Source organism: Pelodiscus sinensis, chromosome 4 (assembly GCF_049634645.1).
Source record: "Pelodiscus sinensis isolate JC-2024 chromosome 4, ASM4963464v1, whole genome shotgun sequence".
NCBI classification, from domain to species: Eukaryota; Metazoa; Chordata; order Testudines; family Trionychidae; genus Pelodiscus; species Pelodiscus sinensis.
In genome coordinates this window covers 55,961,301-55,987,558 of record NC_134714.1, presented here as the reverse complement: position 1 = coordinate 55,987,558, position 26,258 = coordinate 55,961,301, and the positions used below count along the sequence as shown (strand labels likewise).

The following is a 26,258-nucleotide window of genomic DNA, read 5'->3' as shown; positions in this document are numbered from 1 at the left end:
TAAATATATTTTGATATATCTTGGCAGGTTTAGATCCAGATAAACATCTAGGAAAAACACTGGATCAAATGGAGCCTTATCTTTTAGAGGTAAGTAGCACTTAAAGCATGTTCAGAATATGCAGTGTTTAAAATATAAGCTCATTTCATAAAACTGACAATTCTAGAAACAGTTACTTTCAGAAAAAGGGTGTTAGTCTAAAATTTGTTTTACAGTAGACATAGAAATCTACTATGTATTTCATATGAGAATTTTAAAGTCAGATGGCTAGTGGTGTCATTGTATGTTTTGAAAAGTAAGTAAAGAATAAGAACCTTCAGTATTGAGGGCAAACTGCCTTTTGGGTAATTAAGGCCTTGTATACCCAAAAGTAGTTTAAAGTGATTGATCATGACAGGAACTGTCAGAATTATATACATAGCAATGGTATTGAGAAATAAAACATTTTGGAATTTGCAATCATGCATTTGGAATCTATATAAAGAAGTTCTGTGCTCTGAAGCAGATGTGTTTTAAGTTAATCTAATGCTTTGCTGGGGAAGTGAGGGCTGGAAAACTAAAGAAGGAATAAGTGGCTGTTTCCTTTCTCATAGCATCAGGGGTGATGACTCCATCAAAAAGTCACCAACTCTCTTAGGAATAAGAGTAAAGAACACATATTGTAGTCAGAATATAGATGATTAAGTGCAGGGCCTTTAAAAAAAATTTCTAATTTTAACTAGCAGGGCTCCTTTATGCTAAGCATGCAAATAGGAAATATTTATTATGACTCTTCATTAGCTGAGAAAGAAGAATCTAGGTGGGAATCCCCCTGTCTGTGTACTAAAACATTTTATTGGTTGGAGTAGCATCCAAACTCTGCTCTACTGAAAGGGGTCAGAGTAGAAAATTAGAGCATGTATCACCTCTATACAGCTCTTCAGATCTTCACTACTATTCTTTGACCAGTTCAACTGCACTAGTTTTACTGCCAAAAGGTCCCCCAGACTTAAATTGGGGACGTAGAACAAAGGATTTATCCTGAAGTATATATTTATTTTCTAGTGGAAAGGAATGGATTGCGTGATGTCCTCAAGAGCCCTGGTGGGACTGTTTTCCTGACAGACTAAAATATGATAATTGTTTGGCAGGATTTTTCATTCTCCCAAACATGAAACTCAACCCCTAGCTGTGTTGTGTACTATTTTGAGGAACCAAAGATTGCATATGAACTTGGTTTTCTGTATTTAATTGTATATCTTGTAGAGTTGCCTGGCTGCAAACTGTGACAGATGGTTGCCACAATACGAACTGAAAACCATTACCACGATTTCTGATGGCCTTCTACAGTTGTTCAAATTTCTATTTGACTAGAGTGTTTGTCTAGAAGGTTTTCTTGAGGAATTATGTGATAATTTTGCTGAATAGATATCATCAAATCCAGCTATGTTTACTGGAAGCTAAAATACACAACTAAGTTTGTCAAAGAAACAGAGCTGTATCAAAAAATTAAATGGAGAGAAAATGTAACAAGTAAATCCAAGAAAAAAGAAGTCTTAGTGTACTAGAGTTCACATAGTATCAGTTATAAACCAGTGGTCTAAGTATGTAGTGGAATGCCATAGAAAGTGAGCAAAATCTATAGCTACAAAATTTGCTTCTGTTGTGTTCTTAGCTGAACATTTTGCGTTATGAGTCATACTGGAACAGTTTAAATACACAAATCTCCATCTTCAGTGATTCACTAAGCCTCAAAAGGTGACATTGATGAGGGATAGAAGGGCTTTCTCTTCTGACAAATCTCTATTGCCCTTCCACAGATTCACTTAGACATTTTGGTGAAAGAAACTTCACATGTTGTGTAAACTTCAAATGTGTTTTATCCCATTTCATTGCTTAACTTTGCTTGTTTATACTTGAACAACTTCTGCCACTACTTTGCTCCATTGTCCTATTCTAGGACTGACACCATATTTTAGTACTATACAGCTTTTTCTTTCTAGCACTGGCAAAGTACACCGGAGGGATGTATGATATGTAAATTGCTCCAACATGCTGCAATCTAACTGTCTCAGGTAGACCCTGTTGCTGTATTCTAAAAGGTACACAGCTCACATTAATGTAGTTGGGTTTCAAAGGTACTTTTTAAAGTGTGCCCACAGTGTCTACCCAGGATAGGTAAAGTTCATCACATTAGAGTGCTTTACATATCCCACCCCTCTAGCAGGCTATGCCAATTGCCAGCACTGTGAATATCAGCCCATATGTAAATAAAATATTTATTCTAGTTTTAGAGTTATTAAAAGCTCTGGTGACACTCCCCATTTTGAGATGAGATAATATTCCTGGAAACAGTAATATCTTTAATACTGGAACGAACTTGCTGTGTGTATTGACTTTATATTGCAATCTCAACTCACTTTATAAAGATGGCTAATTATAATGAGTCTCACAGGTGAGAAAACTGAATTACTGAGAGGTCAAATGATTTTGGCAAAAGCAGCATATGAAATTAGTGTGAGAGCTTGGACTAGAACCCAATTTTACCAGCTCTCAGGCTTGTGCTCTGTTCACTAAAGTATTCTATCGCTCCTTCAGTTTACCCCTTGCCAGTTACCTTCCTGGGATAGATTCACATTTTATAACATCTTCCCAGGAACACAACTGTTGCAATATTTAAATGCTAATTCAGGTTTTTTCCCTTGTCTTCCGTGTTGTGAACTACTGAGTAATGTCCACTAGTTGATTTTAGAAGCTTGATATGCAAACCAGAATCCATGTGCAGTGCTCACTAAATCAGTAGTTTAAGACTTTGGTATTTCTTTAGCATAACAAGACACATCTTTCTGGGAAGCAATTTTATAGACTAGCATGTGTTAGCTATGTGTACGTACTATAGGATGCAGTGGAAATGGCTTGGGAATGGTAAATTCACTAAGTTAATTATTTAGAAAATCTTTGGGTATGTCTGTACTACAGAGTAAGATTGAAGCTGCCACTGTCAATCATCAAGGGTTCGAATTAGTGGTCTAGTTAGGACAGCTAATTTGAAGTGAGGGGGGCACCCTGATAGATACCGGTAAACCTGCTTTCATGAGGAGTAAGACACTATAAAAAGCGCCAAAAGCTGAATTAAGCTACTTTGACTTCAGCTACGCAGTTAACATAGCTGAAGTTGCATATCTCAATTCAAATTTGTCCTGTAGGGTAGACATAGACATATCCTTTGAAGTCAAAGGTATAGAAAAAGAGTTATATATAGTGTAAGGCAATAATGTACACTAAAGTTGTTTATTTTCCCCACTAACTTGTGAAATTCACTTAAAGTTATGCTTTTATTATACAGAAACTGTTTCTACAGCATCTTTATAATTGTTTGTGAAGGAAGAAATAAGATACTTTTTTGTCAGATTGAAAAAAAAGGAACTGGTGCTCGAGGTTCTTGGTGAGAGAGAGCAGAGGAATGATGTCTAGCTGTTGAAACCCTGTTGGATTAATGGGGAAATTACTGTGTATATATGTGAATGAGAGAAATAGTTCTGGTGTCAGTCTTTTTTGATAATTATACTTGCCTCACATGTTTTTCACATTCTTGTTGCCTATGGTATCCAAAGTTTCAAAGTAATTCTTACAAAAAATGAGACCTTGGAGCATAGTGTAACAGGTAATGAAGTAGAGAACATTTGACCTCTAGGTCACTGCTCTGAATGTAGCACATATTAGTAGTGACCAAAAGGCATTGTTGTCTGTCTCTTCAGTGACCTGTGTAAAATGAGTTAGCAGCCTAATTGTAGCTCCTAGTGTTGGTTGGTGGTGAATCACAAAAAACCCTTACAGTTGCCTTCTTGTTGGCCATGTCAAAAGAAAGCCACAGACTGAAAGGCCTAACTTCTTACTAAGATATTCCTCCTGCAGAGTATTGAAATAAGTTGGCAGGACAGCATGAGAAAGCTTACATGGCTAACATTGTTCTGTAGCTCTTTTTGTGGTGTGCATGCTACAAAAGTTAGGACAAATACATTATTTTTAATAGACCTCATACTAGACCTTTAAGACCTAGTGAAACAGAAGCATTAACTACAAACTGAAGGTAAATGCCTGGGTTTATGATTTTAAAAATCTTATTTTATAGTAATCTTTCACATCACAAATGCTGACAAACACAAAGGGATAAGGAGAGACACTAGACACCATGGTGAGGGCCAGAGAGGGAATGTGATGCCTCAGCCAAATCAAGGAAAATACCATATTAACTCAAGTAATACGTCTGCAGCTCTCCCAGGACCATTGGCAGGAGGAACCTAGAGCCTTCAGGTTCCTTTATGGGCAAAATATTTCTTTCTGAGGAGCCATTTTGGATCCACCTCCTCAGTTCCCCAAGAGCTGGGATAATGTAAGCTACCTCGAGGTTCTCCTCTTCCATTGCTGCTGTTTATGTTTGTCACGGGACAGGCCGCCCCTCAGGCTTATAGCCCTGTCATCATCGGGGCTACCTGTCTGCGCACCTTCCCCCCACCCATGTCTCCTTAACAAACTCCAACGGTTCAGCGCAACAACACAAGATCCGAAGCCCGTTTAAGAGCTCCCTGAGTCTCGGTCTCCCGGGGCGCTATGGGAAGACCGTGAGGGAGGAGGGGGACCCGGGCCCGCCCTCACTCTGGGTCCCGACCCAGGACCCTAAGGCAGCGGCGCACAGTTGCTGCCTGGTTGGTGGGGATTCCCCCGTAACTCACCAACCCTTGGGATCTGGTCAAGGAGCTGCCGTGGCTTGCCGACCCCGTCCTGGGTCACTTCCTCCTCCTCGCCGGGCTGGTTGCTTCAGCGACGGTCTCCTCCATTTCTACAGACGCCGCTACCTCCGCACCGGGCTCCTCTCTCCCGGCCATAGCGTCTCCTCCCCTTCCTGCTCCTTCCGGGCATCCTTTAAAGCGCCCGCCTTCTATGGCCCCGCCCTCCTTGTCCGGGCACTGCATGATGACGTCACTCGGGGAGGGGCGTCCCCTCCAGATGACTTCCATGTCCCCGGCTATCCCTGAGCAGACGGGGCACGTGAGCCGGGGTGCCGCCCGCGAGCGTCCACGCTCCCGGCTTTCGGGGCCGCCAGACGCTGTGGCAGCCCTGCCGGCATCCCTTTTGCTCCCCGCGGGCTCAGGAGTGTGGGGTGCCGTAGGTTCCTGGGCGGCAGGAATCAGCACCCCGTCACAATGTTCTTATCCCAGTCCTATGTATCTAATGTATTGATGTAACCCACCATGACTGCACTATTTGAGTGTGTCACAAGATGTTATGTATATAAGCCTTCTGTCAGCTAGGTGGTTTTCCACGTCTATTTTTACAGATGAGGGTACATAAATACTAGAGGGCAGATTTTCAAAGGTGCTTAGTCATCTAAAGATGCAGATACGCACTTAGTGGGATTTTCTGAATAGTATCTAAGCAAGGTAGGCACCTAGCTCATACTGAAATTAATGGGAGTTGGCTGCCTAATTTACTTGGACACCTGAAAATGCCACTAGAGATGGAGATAGTTGCAGTCTTGAGCAATGTGACTTGCCTAAGGCTTGAGGCCTCCTAAATCCCAGGCAAACAACCCAACCACTGAACCACCCTTTCTTTACAGGCCGCACCCCAACTTGTGAAAGCCCCTCCTGGCTGCAGTTATGGAATGAGAGGCATTCTGTTCTAAAAATGCATCATGTTTCTGTGTTCTGATTCCTGATAAAAAAAGAAGGGTGAATGATTTTATCCACTTACATCTGGTCTCTATGGTTTCAGTTAGATAGCTCCAGCATTACCAATCTAGCTGAATCTATAGAGGCTAGTCATATGGAAATGTAGAGGTTACACTTCCTGTTTTCTTCTTCCCTGGGAGATTCTGGCTCAGTCCATGAGGAGCACTTAAAATCAAGACTCCTCATGTGGAGAGTGTCAGAATGGCTCTGCAGTGCTGTCATTGTAGGCCTTATCGCAGAGGAGGAATTTATATATATATATATATATATATATATATATATATATATATATATATATATATATATATATAAAACAGAGAGTTCATCCAGTAGGTGGGCTTGCCCTGTTTATGTTGAAGGCTCTTGTGCCTTTTTTGTCACTAGATATCTACTTTCCCAGTAAAAAAGGAAATAATTCAAGTCTCAAACAGAGTACAGATCTTAGCCTCCTAGACATCATCCATACCCTTCTTCACCAGATTTTAGTGAATTTGAAGCAGTCATTTTTACATATCAGTCAAGGACAGCATCTTATCTTCTATATACATCAAAACCAGGGCTAGGCAGGATGCGGCCTGCCTAACAGTTTGATCCAGCCTGCGGACTGCATCTGGCTGCTTTCTATTTATGTCCTGCTACCCATGCCACTGCATTTCCAGGCAGTGGCTTAGGCACCAGGATCCTATTTAAATGGCTCATGGCTACCTGGCAGGGGCCATTGCAACAAGCCTTTTAAATAGCCACAGCAACCCCAGGCAGCTGCTAGGCAACGCAGTATCGGCAGGGCCAGGATCTGCAAGCCTTTTACAGTGTTTTTAATTCAAAGCCTCCGGCCCCAGACAGCTATGGGTGGAGACTAGTCCTCAGCTCTGACCCTTCCTTTCTAAGTTCTGACCCTTCCATGGGTGGAGCTGGCCTGTGACTACATAGAAAAATTCATTAAGTGGCCCCCCTTGTGAAAACTACTGCCCACCCCTGATCTAATCCCTCTGTTGTGGAAACACCTTTCTCTCTTTTACAGTGCATTGGCAGAGATTACATCAAACAAGTGGGTGATCAGCACTGTAAAGGTGGGTTATGTTATCCAGCTCATCTCCCTCCCTTTTCCCAATCTATCTACTCCATACCTTTTCAAGAATCTGTCTCACAGGACTGTCTTGGATCAAGAATTGAAGTTTCTATTGAAATTGAATAGCAATAGAGGAAGTTCCTTACTGGCACAAAGGGAAAGCCTTCTTTTCCTGCTACTTCCTGGTTCCCAGAAAGATTGGTTTGACCCATTCTAGTTGTAAGATATCTGATAGAAGGTATCAGAAAGATCCAATTTAGTATGGTCACACTGACAGCCATTGTTCTTTCCTTGAAGAATGCAAATTAATATTTGCCATTGACCTTCAGAATGGTTATTGTCACGTTTAAGTACATCTTAGCTACTGAAAATACCATCAATTCATGGTACACATCATGCACTACCAGTACACAGTGCTATTCTTCAGCTTGTTTTCAGCCCCAGAGTGTTTTCCAAATGTATGGTGGTGGTAACAGCCTATCTGTGTCACTTAGGAATTCAGATATTTCCTGACCTAGGCAGTTGGCTAGTTCAGAGAGGATTAAAGGTCTTCCATCCAAAACAGCATCCTTCTTATCAGACATATCGTCTGTTTTCTAGATATAAAAGTGAATTACAGAAATCAAATTATGACAAATACAGTGAATACATTTCATAGGGACTGCCATGGAATACCTTTTGATGGACAGATTCCAGTTCATGGACTCTGTCTGAGAACCTCAAGACCAACTTGAAGACAACAGTGCATTTTTGTCTACAGCTTTTGAGACAAATGGCCTTGTGCATGTACGTGACTTAACAAGCCAGAATTCTGAATTCCGAGCAGACATTTGCTGAACATATTCATTTGCATACCCTCATGAATGCTTAAGGCCATGAACTGTGCTGAGACCCTCAGAATGTATTCAGAGGGGTTCCTTTCCTGCCACCAGAGTCAAGTATGACATTGATAACAGACGTGTCCACCATATGTTGGGGACCCATCTGGGTCAACTTCAGGCTCAAGCCCTTCGGATGCCTTTGGAACTTTCATTTAGTATAAAGTTCATTCCAGGAACTTTGGGTTACGGGGCCTCTGAGATATTCATTACCATCACCGGGGATTAGGTAGTTCACGTTCTCACTGACAATATCATTGTTACGATATTGCGAGGAGGTGCAACATTATCTCATCTATGCCAGGGAGCAATCCACTTCTGCATAACGAAAAATATCTTCCTAAACTCATTTCATCTTTGGGAGCTGAGCATCACTATTGTGGATTCCCTCAATAGGAAATTCATAGACCATCACAAATGGTGAATAAAAATGGATATTCTAGGAATCTTCTGTGAGAGGGGATACCTAAAAAATAGGCTTCTTTGCAACCACTCAAAATACTAAATGTCAGAGATTTTCTTTCAGGTACTGTAACAGAGTCCTTTTTTCTTCCATGTTGAATGATGTACTGCATGTGTTCCCTCCAGGCCCACTGATTTCTAGGGAGATCAGGAAGCTAAAAGACAGACTAGCCGTATAGCATTCACCTGGCCAAAGCAGTACTGATATACAGATTCTCCATCAATTTTCGTTTTATCCACCAGTATTTCTACCTCTAGTTTAGGATCTCTTGTCTCAAAATCAAAGTGAAACACAGTGCTCAAATTTGCAGTCTCTTTACCTAACATGGATGATCTCTGCTTGAGCAATGAGGAAAGAGTTTGCTGTTGAGAAATCCAAGCCATTCCAGTGAATAGCAGAAAAAGTTTCCCATCAGAACTTGGTTGAAAATAGTCAGTTGACCATTATATTTCACAAATTTGAATTATTTTGATGTCAGAGATCAGTATTTAAAACATGACCATGTATTAGTTCTCTGACATCAGAACTTCAGCCTGAAGCAGTAGAAGGTAGTACACCATGATGAACCCACTAAGGCCAAAAGGTTTTCATGTTGCATTTCAATTTTAGATATGAAGTGAATTAATTATATGTAGAGTAGTTAGAAGATTCTAGTTGTGGCTTTGTTGAACCAATTTCTGTGTAGACTGGACAAGTAAAGATTGTCTCTTCCTGAGTAATTTAATTAGATGTTTGGATATCTACAGTTTGCTAGCAAATAAAGTAACTGTCTTACATTTTTGAACAAGTGTGTCACTGATTTCCAGATCATTTCAGTTTGGAAAAACATGTTGTCATCTGATTTTCAGCTACTTCTTATAGCTTTAATTTATATGTTTAAATTAAACCAAGTGCATGGTATAGAAATTGATTTCCCTTTTATATTAAATGTCAGGAGATTTCTCATACCATGTTAACTGTAAAATGGACATTAGCTAGAGATCTGTTGAGAGGAACAAACTTTCAGTTAATTTTATAGGGGTTTTTTCTGTCTGATATCCTGGAGATGAAGGTTATGATTGGAATGACATTCTTCTGTGGCTTATATTTTACTAGAGGATTTAGCCAGCATTGCTTGGGTCCTTAACTCAAATTAGTTTTGTTTTTCATCATTTAAATCATTGCTGTGGGGTAGGGGTGGGGATGCAGGCTGACCGGGGAGAGAAGACAACCCCAGCCCACTCTGACAGAAGCAGCTTGGGGCTGTGGAAGGTAAAATGGAAGGTTCGAGAATGTGGCCTGCCCCAGAATGATGCAGAACAGGCAGCCTTGTATTGAATATTTTTAACTTTTATTAAAATGCTTTTAACTATAACTTTTTATTTATCAACTTTTTACATGCGTGGGTGCCAGATAATTATTAACAGTAACAATAAACAAACTGCAATACAATAGAGGAAAATGCTCAGGGGTTTCTCTAAGTCTAAGTAATTAACAATAACAGCCCAGGGATTTTTATCAGTTATATTTACATTTTTACTCATAAGGTCTAACATCTATCTAAACTCCTAACTGTACTATTTAACAAACTTCTAACTAACTTACTCTTAACACTATTATTTATCAAACCTTTAACTAACTTTACACAGCAATACTTACAATTATCAGACATACAAGAGACAACAGAGACAACAGCATATTCGTTATTCGTTACGCTCTGCAAAAGATTTGGTAGATTCGATGAGCGGGAGGGCGTCCTCGGGTGATCAGACCTCAGAACCTGGCTCGTGTTCTGCCTTCCAAATGTTCGGGAACCCTCAACTGCATGCAGGAGGGGTAGCTGTTTTATAGAGAGAGCAAGAGCTTTCCCGTGCCTAGTTGTGATAGGCTTGACAGATTCAGTCTGCCTAGTGACAGGCTGAGGGGGAAGGAGATGGCCCTTGAGTGGCGCGAACTTTGTATGACCCTTACCTGCCTGGTGTTTTATTCCTGGTTTTACTGATCCTAAGTCACATAGTGCAGGATTTTTGGTTTGAGGGAAAGGTAAACTTGGGCTAGGAAGGCTATGCGCACGAGGCCTGGCCAGAAAAGAGCCTGTTTTCACAGGGGCCAGGTGAGAAGCGCCTCTCCATGGCTGCTGTAGCTGCAGCAGGCACAACTGGAGTAGGGTGCATGTCCTCCAGCTGGGGGACAGACAGACACACAGACAAATGGGCACACAAACTTTCTGAAATATACAGTAGATAGATGTCCCTCTCTCTACCCCTCCCCCCTGCTGGCCCAATGAGCATAAGAATGGCCATGCTGGGTCAGACCAAAGGTCCATCTAGCCCAGTATCCTTTCAGCCGAGAGTGGCCAATACCAGATGCCCCAGAGGGAGGGATCACATCAGGTAATCCTCATGTGATCCCTTCCCTGTCTCCAACTTCCAGAGAAACAGAAGCTAGGGATACCTTTCCTACCTATCCTGGCTAATAGCCATTGATGGACCTAACCTCCATGAATCTATCTAGCTCTTTTTTTAACCCTGTTAAAGTTCTAGCCTTCACCACATCTTCTGGCAAGGAGTTCCACAGATTGACTGTGCGCGGAGTAAAGAAAAACTTCCTTTTGTTTGTTTTAAACCTGCTGCTCATTAATTTCATTTGGTGACCCTTAGTTCTTATATTGTGGGGATAAGTAAATAATTTTTCCTTATTCACTTTTTCCATACCAGTCATGATTTTATAGACCTCTATTATATTCCCCCTTAGTCTCCTCTTTTCTAAGCTGAAAAGTTCAAGTCTTTTTAATCTCTCCTCACATGGGACCCATTCCAAATCCCTAATTATTTTTGTTGTCCTTTTCTGAACCTTTCCCAATGCCAATATATCTTTTTTGAGATGAGGTGACCACATCTGTACGCAGTATTCAAGAAGTGGGCGTACCATGGTTTTATATAGAGGCAATAAGATATTTTTCTTATTCTCTATCCCTTTTTTTAATTACTCCTAACATTCTATTTGCTTTTTCACTGCTGCTGCACACTGAGTGGAGGTTTTCAAGGAACTAGCCACAATGACTACAAGATCTGTCTCTTGAGTAGTTGTAGGCAAATTAGTCCCCATCATATTGTATATGTAGTTGGAATTATGTATTCCAATGAGTATACTTTACATTTATCAACATTAAATTTAATTTGCCATTGTGTTGCCCATCCATTATGTTCTTATGTGAGGATTATCAAATTTGGTGGTCCTAGCTCTTACAGTTTAGTAGGAGTTTTTGAACAAACTGACTGACAGATGGACAAATGCAAATTTCTAAAATATATAATATAGTGTATGCCCTATTTGAATCACAGGATGATTGTCAAAAACTTTTTTATTGGAGCATAAGCTTTCGTGGGCAAAGACGCACTTCATCAGATGCATGTAGTGAAAATTCCAGAGGCAGGTATAAATATACAGGCATAAGAAAAGAGTACAAGTCTTATGCCCGTATATTTATACCTGCCTCTGGAATTTCCACTATATACATCTGATGAAGTGAGTGTGTTTGCCCACAAAAGCTTATGCTTCAGTAAATTTGTTAGTCTATAAGGCGCCACAGAACTCCTTGTCACTTTTGCAGATTCAGACTAACACGGCTACCTCTCTGATACTTGTCAAAACTTGTGTCTTAGTTGTCAACAAACCATGGAAAATTGCAGGAAAGTAGTAACAGACTTTATTGTTTGCAGTTCCACTCTCAGCCCAGTGGTGGCCAACACTCCTGCTGTTAAAATTATGGCAAAAGCCTAATATTGCAATTTCCATAATATTACAAGTTCAGTAGGGCCATGGGTCATTTTTACCAGCTCAGTAAAATAATTATATTCTTTCATTGTGACAGGGAAAGTTCTTGATTTTTTTTATGTATGTAGGTGTTGAAAAATTATGTTAAGTGGGGGTAGTTGTTATGCACTCTTGTCTAATTAGTTCCCTGGTATCAAAGATACCCAATCCTTGCTATATTAGAGGCTATATTGGGAGGCTATACAAATATCCATTGGTTGTACTTAATCTGAGTAGACCTTTTTAATCATCAAAATGAAATGCATGCAGCAGTAATATTTGTACAGTATTTTTCCTTGATAATTAGAAACGGTTGTTTCAATGGTTGTACCAGAAGTTCATTATTGGCCTTTTGGTGAAGATGAAGTTTATAGGAGACTTAATACCTGATGTTTCCTGATTGCGAGGTGTAAAATTTTTCCATTTTAACAGGGTGTTTTCAATAATTGACTAGGCCTTCCCCATCTCTGACTACTAAAATTATGTGGTAAACTCTGCTTTCATTCTGACGGTCACAGAATAGCAGGAAGCTGTGTTGTATCAAGTACATGTGCTTCACTTTCGTACATGTAAACGAAAGATTTATTTGTGTTTTCTTTGATGCTGGATTTCATATAGCGTCAAAGTTATTTTTATGATACTCTGATATTTTAGGTTTAGATTGGACTGGATATCCACTTTTCTTAAGTAGTGTAATTTGTAAATTCAGGGAGAGGTGAGGTTGTTTACAACTGGCAGGCAAAATCCCCCTCTCATGAAATTTAGGTGTGGCCTTAAAAGTTAACTGAGTTGTTACATGTATTATGCATATTAGATCTAGCTTGCAAAACAAGATGATACAAGCCTGTAAAATATGTTAGTATTTTAAAGTATTTGAAAACTGGTTCCTGTCTCTCTGATGGCAGCTTGAAAAATATTGCTCAGCTGTTTATATTTATAAACAGGCACATGAGAACTTGATCCTTTGGGGTGCTAAGAAGGCTCATGATTCTATGGTGCCTCAAGACTACTCATTGTTTTTTAAGTATCCTCAGTTACTGGTGGCTTCACTGGGAGTTTAGAATGCTCAGGATCAAATAGGATCCTAAGTCCAGTGGCATTAAAGATGGGATTTTCCAACAAATTTAGATCCTCAGCTTTGAAGTGTTTGATATTGTTTTCCAGGAAGAACTCATGACACTCAAGGCTTAAAAGCAAAAATATAAAGTTTGGAAATAACGTATACAGTAAACATTCATTCCTCATTCTCACTCTGAAATATTTTTAGCTAGAATACACCTGGAATAAAAATCAGACTTCTTTGTTCCTCAAAAATACACACGTTTGATAGTTTTGTTTTGTTTTATGAGACATGCAAACCTGTGTCTGTTTTATTTTTCAGTAGCTTTGTTTAGTTTTCATTATAGCAGAAGTTCTTGGCAGGAAGAAGAATAAAAGGTTTTGACTAACTATTTTATAAGTTGTCCATTCTTATTGTATCAACATTAAATACTTTTGATAGATTTCTCCCTATAAAAGCTTTGCTGTACTTTTTGACAGGTGAAATTGTCTTATATGGCAGGAGTATAATTTTTGAAAATGAAAGCTTGATTAAATGTATGGTTAGTTACTTTTAGACAAGGAAATATTTTTTCTTTAGGAAGGAAATGATAATATTAGTGTTAAAAAGATAATTTTATCTTTATTTAAAAAGAGATTTGAATTTTCCATCACAAAATGAGTAAACACATAATTTTATGACAGATACCATGTTTATCTGATCTATTAGATATTTTTCAGAAAAAAAAAAGGTTGAAGACAATGCAAGCAAAATGGTATTTAACATTTTCCAGGTTCTTATTCAGTGTCAAAGAGCTATGATTCAAAATGTGATCTCTGATGCTGTAAAAGGATTAAGTTCTTCGTACTACTTTCATTTTTATGTCTGTGTTCAGACTCCATGGTGTTTTTTATGCTAAGGTGATGTCTCAAGTCATACAGATCTGTTAAAAATATTTTAGAAAAAATGCTTATTAAAGAAAACTGAAAGCTTAACTAACACTCCATAGTGAGGAATACTAGTGCACTTTTAATGTAACATATCAAACATATCCATTACCTGAAATCCTCTAGTAGAATTGTAAAGATAAATCCCCTAATGTAAAAGTATAAAATATATCTGTAAACTAAAATGCTTATAAAGTAATGTTGCATTAATTTTAACCTGGAAAAAAAATAGATGAGGGAGTCATTTTTTTTATCTGACTTTGATTAGAGACAGATACAGACCATTGCTGTATCATGAGCTGAGGATGCTCAACACCTCCAACATTAGATGCATAGGTTATAGTGATTCATGCTATTGAAGTCATAAAGAGTCAAATCAGCAACAAAAAATAATAATTAAATTGAATAAATTTTAAGGCCAGAGGGGCTCTTGTATAATCTTGTCGGATATCCTGTCTATCACTGGCCATTCATTTTATTTAGTTACACTTATTGGCTACGTCTAGACTGGCATGATTTTCCGGAAATGCTTTTCACGGAAAAGTTTTCCGTGAAAAGCATTTTAGAACAGAGCATCTAGATTGGCACGATCGGCCATTTTCGCGATCGGGGCTTTTTTGTGGAAAACAAATCTGAGCTGTCTACACTGGTCCTTTTGCGCAAAAGGACTTTTGCCCAAATGGGAGCAGCATAGTATTTCCGCAAGAACACTGACAATCTTACATGAGATCGTCAGTGCTTTTGTGGAAATTCAAGCAGCCAGTGTAGACAGCTGGCAAGTTTTTCCGGAAAAGCTGCTGATTTTCCAGAAAAACTGGCCAGTCTAGACACAGCCATAATGAACCCATTGATTTCTGTTTTACTAATGCTTATCTTCCAAAGAGAGATCTCGTCTTGATTTGAAAGCGTGGTCACTTCATCTATTCTTTTGGTACTTTGTTTAAATGATAAATCACCCTTACTGTTATAAAAAATGTTGTGCCTAATTTATTTGAATTTGTCGGGCTTCAGTCTCCAACCACTTATTTTTTTCCCACCAGATTAAAGATTCTATTGCTATTTGCTATTTGCTTCCCACAAACTTACCTGTACATTGTAAACAAGTATCTTGCCATTTTTTTTATAAGATAAAAAGATTTAGCAGTTTAACTCTCCCACTGTGATGTATTTTCTCCAGCCCTTGAATCATTGTTGTGGCTCTTTTTCCAAATGTAAGTAGTAGAACTGTACACAGTATTCTAGTGTTGGTCTATCCAATGCAGTATATAAGGAAAAATTGAACCCCTGCTTTGAGAAAGGGCCAAGAAAGCCTCCTTACTCCTATGCACTACTTCCCTGTTTATATAAAAATTTTATATATATATATATATATATATATAGTCACATTGTTGCATTGATGGTTCATGTGGAGTTGCTTGTCACTCATGACACCTAAATCCATTTCAGAGTTACTGCTTTCCAGGTTACATTCCCCCATTGTCTTCGGCACACACAAAGACAGAGACACTATAGGTGATGTGGTTTAATTAGGCAACAACATTATTAATTTAACCCATCTGGGAACTATACAGTTTAATCTGTACTACGCAGGTCATGATTTCTTTCTTAATCATTTCCCTCTCATGAAGAGCTATTGTCAGTCCCTCCCCCTCCCCGCCCGCCACCATAGCATGCCCTGTTCCATTACTGGCAATCTACTTCCTGCGCTTCATTTTGAAGGTTAAGGGATTGGGGGAAAGGGTCTGTCTTCTCATGTTAATGGACATTAGGAGTCGCACCTCCATTCCTCACCATCTTTAGGAGATAGAATTATAGAATACTAAAATTGGAAGAGATCTCAAGAGATCATCAAGTCCAGTCCCCTGCAGGACCAAGCAGTAAGCACCATTTATCATCCCTGGCAGATGTCTGCCTAACCTGATCTTAAATATTTCCAATAATGGAAATTCTTCAACCTCTCCAGGCAATTTATTCCAGAGCTTAACCACCCTGACAGGAAGTTTTTCTTAATGTCCAACCCAATCCTCCCTGGCTGCAATTTAAGCCTATTGTTTCTTGTCCTGTCATCAGAGGTCAAGGAGAACAAATTTTTCTCCCTCCTCTTTATAACACCCTTTTAGATACTGGAAAGCTGTTATTATGTCATACCTCAGTCTTCTCTTTTCAATACTAAACAAACCCACTTCTTTCAGTCGTTCCTCATAGGTCACGTTTTCTAGACCTTTAATCATTTTTGTTGCTCTTCTTTGGATCCTCTCTAATTTCTCCACATCTTTCCTGAAATGTGGTACCCAGAACTGGACACAATACTCCAGTTGAGGCCTAATCAGAGTAGAGTGGAAGAATTGCTTCTCATGTCCTGTTTACAACACTCCTGTTAATGCATCCCAGAATCACATTTTGTTTTTCTTTTTCTTTTTTAATTTTAATTTTTTTTTTTGCAGTGGTGTCACACTGTTGTCTTGTATTTAGCTTGTGGTTCACTATGATCCCATTTCATACCCAGTGGTTTTGGGAAGGTTTATACTCAACACAGCATAGCCAGGCTTCCTCTGTCACTAGCAGTGCTACCGCATCTACACTGCTATTTATACTTGTGCTACCTCCATAAAAGCTAGCAAGAGTATGTGTACACAAGTTGGGAAATAACACCTCCTAGTTTGTAGTTAACAGTTCCCTCCCTTACACTAGTCAAAATATATTATTAAGTCCCAAGTCAGAAAAGTGTACCCTATTGTCTCTGAAAAATTCAAGCAACATATATGATTTGGGGGGGGGAGGGTGGCTATTTGCCAATACTTTCCATTCCAGATACTTCACACATCTTCTGGTCTGGTCAACCTTATTAGCCTTGTGGCTTATTGCTGTGTACTACACTGCAGCGTTTTAGACCAGTTTACAGTCATTTCAATGGAAAAGGCCCTCAATCCTGCCCTAAATTTCTGCCCTGATACAATGAGCTCTTAAAGGATAATATAAGTGCAAAAGTAACACTATTTATAAGACTCTTAAAAAGAACGATAACCACTTTAAAGTAGAATTATAACTCATAAATCATGAGTCTAGAACAGCTTTGTACTTGTGTTCATTTAGCATTTTGCAGTCTCATGGATTTAATATCTGCTCTTAGCATAATTAAATTCCTATAGTGCATGCATGGTTACCACTTACCATTGTGCTGTTGTTAAAACAGAATTAGAATGTGCTGTTCAAGAACTCAGTCCTATGCTCCTACTTTAGCTAAACTTTAGATCAGGCCTCAAATGAGGAACTGTTAATTTGGGGGGTTAAGATGATTAAAACAGACAAATTATATTCTTTAGCACCTGTTGTGTTTATTTTAATGTTTCTTGCTTACCCATCAGGTATATGCAAAAAGTACAAGAAAAGTATGGAAAATTTTCAGGGATGTAACCAAAATAAAATGGCTAATGTTTCTTCCTCTTTATGAGGGAAGTCCCAGATTGAAATCAGAAGTTTTGCAATTAATTTCAGTGGGGCCAGGATTGACTATCTTACTTGAAGATTTAGGAAAGAGTCTGTGCCAAAAAATAGTCATAGCACAATTTTAAAAACCTTGTGCTATAATAATAATAATATAATATAATATGTTTGTTGAATTCAGTAGCTTCTGGTCGAAGATTACAACATAAGATATTTCCCAGACTGTGCATAATGAGATAGAGGAGTAATTGTAAAGGTTATTGTATTTTCTAGCCAGTTTACTAAAAGAATCTTATTTCAGCATATTTCTATTTCTACTGTGGTGCAGTTATTGAAATTTTTTTATCTGGATGGTGAAGTGTAAATACTGTAGAGATGGAAAACTGTGGCAGAATTGTTTTTTGAATTTCAAAAATATTATGTGCAAGAGCAGTACTTGTTCTAACAACCTGTTTTTTTCCTTTTGTCTCAGCTTTCTAAGAAGTATGAAGTTCATGTTTGTGGAGAAGGTGGGGAATATGAAACATTCACTTTGGACTGTCCTCTGTTTAAGAAGAAAATAGTTGTGTAAGGAACTGTTTCTTTCCCTTCCTTAAATTTAAGTGATGGGAACATATTAACATTTAGCTCGAGGCAACATTTGTTGGCAGGAGTAGAACATGTCCTCTAAGTTCACAAACAGTCACTTTGTTTAACACTGGCAAAGTCCTCTGAAAACTTAAATCAATGCCTGACAAGACGAGGCCTTCATAGAAGGCTATAAACTTTTTAGACATTTGCACTTTCGTTTACTTGCTGATTATGGCCTGCAGTAAAACTGGTACCTACACACTGACACTTTTATCCTTTCATGAAGTGCGAATTGCCTGTAATATTTATCTTTCATTACAGCTACATTTGATAAACTGCCACATCAGTAGCCTGTGGGTTCCATTAACTCTGTGTCTTTTTTTCTCCTTTTTTCAACTTTAGTGACTTAGAATGATAATGCTAAACATTTTCCATCAGTCACTAAGTGCACATTTTTGAATGTAAACTTTGCTTGAATCCATCCAGTTTACCATGAGTACCTTATTTCTTTGCCAAAAATTGTTAAAATCTCTTTAGAGGGGTATGGGAAATTTCTATCTTGATTCAAGTTTCTCCACGTACTATAGCTTAGACTGCATATTTTTAGAGTGATGTTTTGACTGTTCCTATTCTTATCCAAGTAAGCATTATCTAATAATGGAATGTCACTCACATGCCATTTCAGATATATCAACTCATGGAAGGTCAGCATTATGGCACATACAACATTAAGTGTTGTATTCAACAGGCTCATTCTTTTATATCTCCTAGCAATAATTTGCAATTAAGGGTGGATAAAATTCACCGAATAACCACAAGAATTGGAGAAAATTCACCGAATAACCACAAGAATTTTTGAAGGATTAGAAAGTGTGCTTATAGTGTTAGACTCAAGGAGCGCCATCTATTTAGCTTAACAAAGAGAATTCTAAGGAGTGACTTGCTTATAGTCTGTAAGTACCTACATGGGGAAAATATTTTATAATGGTTTCTTCTCTCAAGTAGACACAGTTATAACAAGATCTAATGGCTGAAAGTTGAAGCTAGACAAATTCAGATGGGCAACAAGGAATCAGAAATGTTAACAATGAGAATTAACTATTAGAACAATTTATGGCAGCCACAGTGCCTTCTCTATGATTGGGAATTTTAAGATCAGGATTGGGTTGATTCTTTAAAAGATATGCTCTAGGAAATTTTGAGGTGGGCGATTCTTTGGCCTATGTTATATAGAAAGTCAGACTAGATGATCATAACAGTCCATTCTGGCTTTAGTATCTATGAACCTGTGAATCTTGTATTGCTTTCTTAGAGGACCGTGGCTATTTTTATAGGTACTCTAGAGACTGTTAGGCTATTCCACTCACTATGGTGGTGTAGGTTCTAGGGGATTAGGTTGCCATAGTTGAAATATATTTCACCTCAGTAAAATTTTGAAGCTTAGATGAAATTATACAAGTACCTCTAAAAATCCTGCATAATAAACTACTCCAATTCTTCACCCTAAAAAAAGCTTTGGCTGCATGAAATGTAGATCCCAGCAGAAACCAATGAAGATGAGTCTTCCCTACAAAATATGGAAAGAGAAAATCTAGCTCTTATATTATATTAAATAGACTCCTGAGTAGTATTTTTCCTGGATGATGTTTTTATCGTACTTGTAATGTCTTACGAAATGGATTTCCTCAAGTTTCTCTCTGAATAGAAAAGCAAGGTGTTAGATTTGCGGATAAGAGAAAATTTCCAATAGTAATGCTTGGTTTATTACAGAATGATGTAAGTCTAGTCAAGGCTCTGTGACTCGTCTTCACTTATGACAATAGTTTTATCCCTACCCTTCCCCCACTAAACTCCTTTTGAAAATAACTCTTACTGTTGAAATTTCTCATGTCAACTCCCATGTCAGAAGAGAATTTAAGAGGAAACTTGCTGAGTTAATTGAATTAGACATTTGAAGAGGTGCAAGTTTAAAGATACATAAGATTTAGGAGAGAAAGGAGGAACGTTAGTAAAAGTCATGATTCTGTCTGTCTGTCTGTCTGTCTATCAAGATAGATAGATAGATAGATAGATAGATAGATAGATAGATAGATAGATAGATAGATAGATAGATAGATAGATAGATAAAATCATGAGCTTTTGAGGGTAAAATCCACTTCTTCAGATGAGACATCTATCAAGAATATCATCAGGAGATCCTGTTAAATTCTTACAGTCTACCTCATATTGTATGTTTTTATTCATAGTGAGCATCAGTTTCCAAAGACAGTTTTTCATCCATTTCCAGTTCCTACTTTGCATGAGAACAGAATTCACAATGAATGACTAAGATAATTATTTGTTTTCATACAGGAATATTTTATTGCCTTCATTTAATCACTATGTATTACCAAGCCACATATTATCATTTCACAGTGATCCTGATTAAAAAATACATTATCATTCATTCACTAAAGCTATCAAGTGGCATTATATTATCATTTGAGTTTTTAATGATCAATTCTAAACAATGTTTATAAAGGAAAATGATACTGAATTCTTTAAGAAAGTCATTAAACTCTGACCAAATACTTGAAAGAGTTTCCTGTTTGGTTGGATCTGAATCCCTGCACCTATGAATTTGTATTTAGTACTGTGTCTTAGGGCTTGTCTCCATGAACAACTAGATTACTTTGAGCTAGTTTCATTTCAAAGAGAACTATATCAAAGCATACTCACAAATTGTTAATGGGCATCATCAGCACTTCGATAGTTGGACCAAGGCAGGCTAGTGTGAAGTACTGTTGCAGCATGAAGTGAACTAATTATTCATGTAGGAAAGCCCCTTATTTAAAGATTGCTTCACCTCTGAAAAATCATTATGTAAAAATGGAATTTTGTGGTCCACGTATATTCTCTCTCAGAAACATAATATAAAATATCTTCAATTATCAATTAATATGAGGTTTTCAAACTTCCAGCCCTACAAATCGAACCTGGGTTCTGAATGACAAGGTGGATTATTTTCCAATGTAGCAATACCAGTAGGACTTAGAGTTAGTAATTCTGTTGATGTCTTAACACATATATCACCCCTATCTCTCACAATGTTGATATCGATTTTTTCAGAGCCAGGTATATTTTTTGAAGTATTGGTAGTAAAAACGTACTTTAGTTCGTGAAGTAGAAAATGAAAGTCTGAATGTGGAGCAAAGTAGGCGTCTTCTATAAAAAGATACCTTTTTGCAGTCACTTTTTGCCCATTACCATTCTTCAGTGTTTTCCAACTGTATGAGACAAACGTCATATCAAAATCGTGAACCTTTGGGAACAGAGCAGCTGTAAAATTCACCAGTGAATTTTCCAATTAAATCTGCTTGCTCCTGGTAGTGCTACCTGTACTGAATGTTGGCCTGATAACAGCAAGGTCACCTTTTAGAAATTGATACAGTTATGCTGATTTAGACCAGCTGAAGATCTGAGCCAAACAGTTCTAGGGATTATTTGCAAAAAGAACACTTGTTAGTTGTGTTATTACTATAAGCACTGGTTTCTCCAGCTGATGCCTATGTCCTCCCTTTAATTGTAACTTAATTGTATCTTTTGACCATTGGATATCTTTTACTTACTCTATAAATAAATTACATCTTGAAGAGTTTTAGCATACAAAGTAGACTATCTGTATTTACACTTCCTCAGTGAAAATGCCAAGACTAGTTACAATATAACAATTCCAGATGAACAATCTGTGGTCCAGTAGCTTCACTGAGTACAAAAATATCCTTATAGTTTTGTATGCATTCTCTTACACTTTCTGAGATTTATTTTGTATTTCATCTTTTGATATTGTATTTTTCCTTAGCTATCTTAATTACATTGCTAAATTATTGCAAGGGATGCAGTACATATTGCCTCTTATGATTTGGGGGTTGACAGATTATGACCGTGAAAATGAAAACTAAATATTTGAGTCATCATATCTGAAGTTTACACAATTCCCATTTGTGCATTTAGCATCAGGAAATTGTGTCTTAGTAATTCTTCAACATAAGATGTAATTCAGTTAAATAGAACACTCAGATATCTCAACGGTACAAATATTATAGTGCTAATTTTGTAAAAATTTATTCCCGGAGAATGATTCAATGGTTAATGAAGTCATCCCAAGATTTAAAATGCTGATGAAGTTAAAAACTCAGTGGTTCTCTTGACTAACAAAGGATTGACTTGCTGTTGAATCATTGGAACTCAGTCATCGTGTCATTTATACTCATATACATCGAGATTGATTTCCATTGACACTTACTCCAGGTTACACTGCTTTGAAAGTTTAAACATAGATTGCACATGTATGGACATAGATTGCATTTATGGTAAATACATTTTATAGTTGAAAAGGATGATGAAGCTAAAACCCCATTGTTTAATGTTTTCTGAATTTATGACAACAAAATAAAATGCAAATTACTGGAGTATGCTGAGATTTCTTTATATTAAAAGAAAATGTATGACAAAAAAGTTTCTCTTAATCAGTTTTAAACAAAATAGTAACAAAATTCTTGAGAAGCAGTTGTTAAACCATGTTAGGAACAATGGTCATACCCTGTCCATGAAACCCTGCATTGAAATAAAGTGTTTATGATTCTATATTTTAGGGATTCATCCAAAGTAGTTGTCCATTCAGCTGATGCATTTGCACCTGTGGCTTACCTTCGCTTTTTACAATTACACTTGGAGGATAAGGCAAGTACACCTTTCTAAATCTTTTGTTCTTTTTTAATAGACGGTGAAGAAATATAGACTGCTTCCTTTTTGTGTTGCTTTTCACAATTTAGATTTCATCCAAATGTTTCTATTCCTCTGTAGTAAAACCTGGTTTTCAGGATTTGCTATCAAAGATCCAACACAGATTCTCATCTGTGTCAAATGAATGAATGGAATTTGTCTAACATTTTTCATCATGAAATCTCCAGGCAGTTAGCAGACACTGTTCAGCCAAGCACATGTGCAACCATTGAAGCGCAGCTACCGACACTGTAGAATACAACTGATATTTCTGTATCAGCAAATCCTATAAACAGCATTGAGTTGCTGTCAGGTTAACTTTCTTATTGCTATTTTTGGTGAAAAGTGGATGTTGTAGAGACCTGTTGATCCCAATAGACGAATTGCATCTACCAGACCTTCTTTTCACATTAGGTAGACAACCCAAGCTAGTAATAATTCTAAGTGTGAGAAGTGAAGCATCAATCCCCACATAATCTTATTCCAGTCAATTAACCAAAATAAGTATATTACAGAGGAGATGCTATCATATTAGGAGAGAGATATCCAGCCGAACTGGATAGAGAGCTTAATAAATATTAGATTTCAGTTTGTTTTTAACTTCTAATTCCAGGAGAATGTGCATTATAGGAGTAAGGGCCCTCGTAATGGTACCGTACTTTAGTGAATATAACCTCCCCCCCTCCGGGCTATCCTCGTCCGCGTGTAATACAGGGTTTTTTTACTGAAAGTACAGGAAGTACTGACTCTTACTTGAGAAAAGCAGCATATTTTAATTTAATAATAGAGGCAGTTACATTAAAATTCATTAAAATACATTAAAATTCATTAGTCTACTGTGCAACTAGTAAAAGAATAAAAACAATTAAAAAAAAAGCCGTCTTCGAATTCTCATTCACTCTGATCTCTAGAATCAGTATCAGCAGCAATCCTCCTCAGCATCTGAGTTCTCAAAACCATCAAAACTCTTGTCAAAGTTACTGTCTTTAAAAACATCCATAAAATCCATAGCCAAGGCTAGGTCAACCTTGATGACAGTTGAGGTCTGTGGTGCAGAATCAGAATCGCTGTCGTCCTCGGAATCAGAGTTTGAAGAGTCAATGTTGGGAAGAATTTCACATTTGCGGAACCCTTTGCGAATAGTAGCCGATTTTACTCTGTCCCAAGCAGCCAAAATGTGTGTTCCCCATTTCTCATCTAATTGTCCCATTCCTCTCTGATGAAACACTTGAATGGGTGGTTCACAGTCACATCAAGTGGCTGCAACTTGCCGGTCAGCTTACCTGGAATTATGGCGATATGTGCACCCACGGAGTTTAAAAGTTTCTGGACTGAAGTTTCTTTGTGGGCGGCCAAGAAATCTAAAAGTAGCAGAGATTTAGGAATTTAAAAAAAAAACTTTTCATCCTCGAAAGCAGCTGTCTGTCCACATCTTCATTACATCAGTATTCATCCAGCCCTTTCTGTTACAAACACCACAAACGCCAGCCGGCAGTTTCTCTCTAGGCATCGTTACCCTCTTAAAAATCACCATAGGTTTTAATTTATCACCATTTGCTGAGCATGCCAACACTACAGAAAAACAGGTGCACTATGACCGGTAGTTGCCACACATACTGTTTTAGTTTCAGTTTCTGCAACAGACCACATAGCAGGAATATCAAATGACATGGGCACCTCATCCATGTTAAAAATGTTGCTTGGTTTCAAGCCCAGCTGGTGAATTTCTTTATGTACAAAAGTTTTAAAATCATCCATTTTCTTTTCCCATTCGTCGGGAAGCCATTGGCCAGCAGATGTCCATGCACGAACTGACAAATTGTTTCTCCGCATAAATTTGTACACCCTATTTCCCGAGCCCCCCTTAAAATCATAGATTTTCTGTTCCATGGCCATGAGTTGAGCCTTGAGTTGTATGGCTACCGTTGACACTGCACGATTGCTCTCTCTCTGTGTACGAACCCACTTCAACAAGTTTTCTTCCAGGTTTGGCCACTTAACTTTCTGTCCGCATTGCACTCTTTTCTCGGGTGTAATTTTTCAAGCTCTGTTTCTTCCTTTCTCCACTCCTGAACAGACTTTTCCTTCACAGAGTATTTTCTCCCTGTGGCTCTGTTTCCATTGTCCTTTGCAAATGCCACTACATGTGATTTAAAATCGGCTGTGTAGGACTTGTGCTTAGGCATGTTTAAAAGGTTTAAAAAGTTTAAAATACAAGTTAAAACCACTGAAGGAATAAATGAATGGAAAAGCAGTGTGGTTAAAAGGGGTTATATACCAGCAAAAAGCGTTATAGCCTACTTAGTGCTTGGCGTTATCGGCTGCAGCTCATTAACACTTGATTACAGGTGCTTTGGATTAACATTACTCATGTTTCATCTCTTGTGGGTTATACAAGTGCGTGGGATATACAAGACTTTTTTTACTCAATCAGGGAAAACCGCGGATTATACACAGGTGTGGGTAATACTCGTGTGCGGGTTATATGCACTAATTTATGGTAATGATAGAGATGTATCTGTGCTAACAGATTCATGTAGAATATTACATGACTGCAGCATTGTTAATGAGGTTGAAAGACTACATTGTTTTCTTCCTTTTTGTGAGTACATTTTATCATTCCATTTCTCTTGATTATTATACACATACAATGAATCTTTTTTCCTTCTGCATGTTTGTAAACGCTAACATTTCATTTACAGACTTCTATACCCTCAGAGTATTCTTAAATTTGGTTGTGCAGTATTTCTGAATGATAGAGAACATATTGACATGTTTCTGCAGCATGATGAGACTTTTGTAAAGGGCGGCCAATAAACATCAGAGTAGAACCTTTTTTACCAACTTTATTTCACAACATTAAACTCACGAACACTTACTAAATAATGCTAAATAATTATATAATAATAGATTTATACAAGATTTTCTTGATGGGTTTTGTGTCAGGTATGAAAGTATTTCTTTTTTTAAGATGTGCCTAGAAGACTGTTTTGCAGAGGGAGAATTCCAGTTGATATTTTTGCTGTGCTTGAAACCTTTCTGGTATTCCTTGAGGGCGAATAGAGGGATTTCTGGTATTACAGCTGATTGTAGTTTACTTTTCTATTTATTTTTACAATCTGAAAATCTGTAAAACAACTTCATATACAGGGATCACTACTGAATGCATCAGTGTTTGTTTTTCATCTGGTGACTTTTGAACATTCCAAGTATGCATAGGGTATCAATAATCTTTATTTAGGAGAAATAGTTTGTATATTTTTATCAATAAGCAATACTGTTTCCATTTTTGCATTCTGACTCTCAAAGGGGTAAAATGTGCCCCTGTTTTCTTCCCAAATGACCTCATTCCTAGCTTTGCAACTATGGTGAGTACTCCCTGTTTCATCCCATCCATTTCTTCTTTGAGATTTTTTAAATATAAAATCTTAAAATATTTGTATCAGAGACTTTGTGAAAATGATGTCAACCAGCTATGTGAAGTGAAACCAAATAAGCTAAATAATAGAAAACTCTGGTGGTGGGGGAGTGGTGGAAATATATTCATATTTCTTTGGGGGCACTGACTTTATTGCTCA

General features: G+C 37.8%; 1 protein-coding gene across 5 annotated transcripts in view; it reads left to right on the top strand.

The window, feature by feature from the left end:
• Positions 1–26,258, top strand: part of DPH6 (diphthamine biosynthesis 6) — a 358,530-nt gene that overhangs the window by 116,305 nt on the left and 215,967 nt on the right. For all 5 annotated transcript variants that reach the window (XM_075927016.1, XM_075927014.1, XM_075927013.1 and 2 more), the window contains 3 exons: positions 28–89; positions 17,819–17,913; positions 22,551–22,638. In XM_075927016.1, coding sequence (XP_075783131.1) covers positions 28–89; positions 17,819–17,913; positions 22,551–22,638 — 245 coding nt within the window. The remainder of the gene's footprint in view (positions 1–27; positions 90–17,818; positions 17,914–22,550; positions 22,639–26,258) is intronic.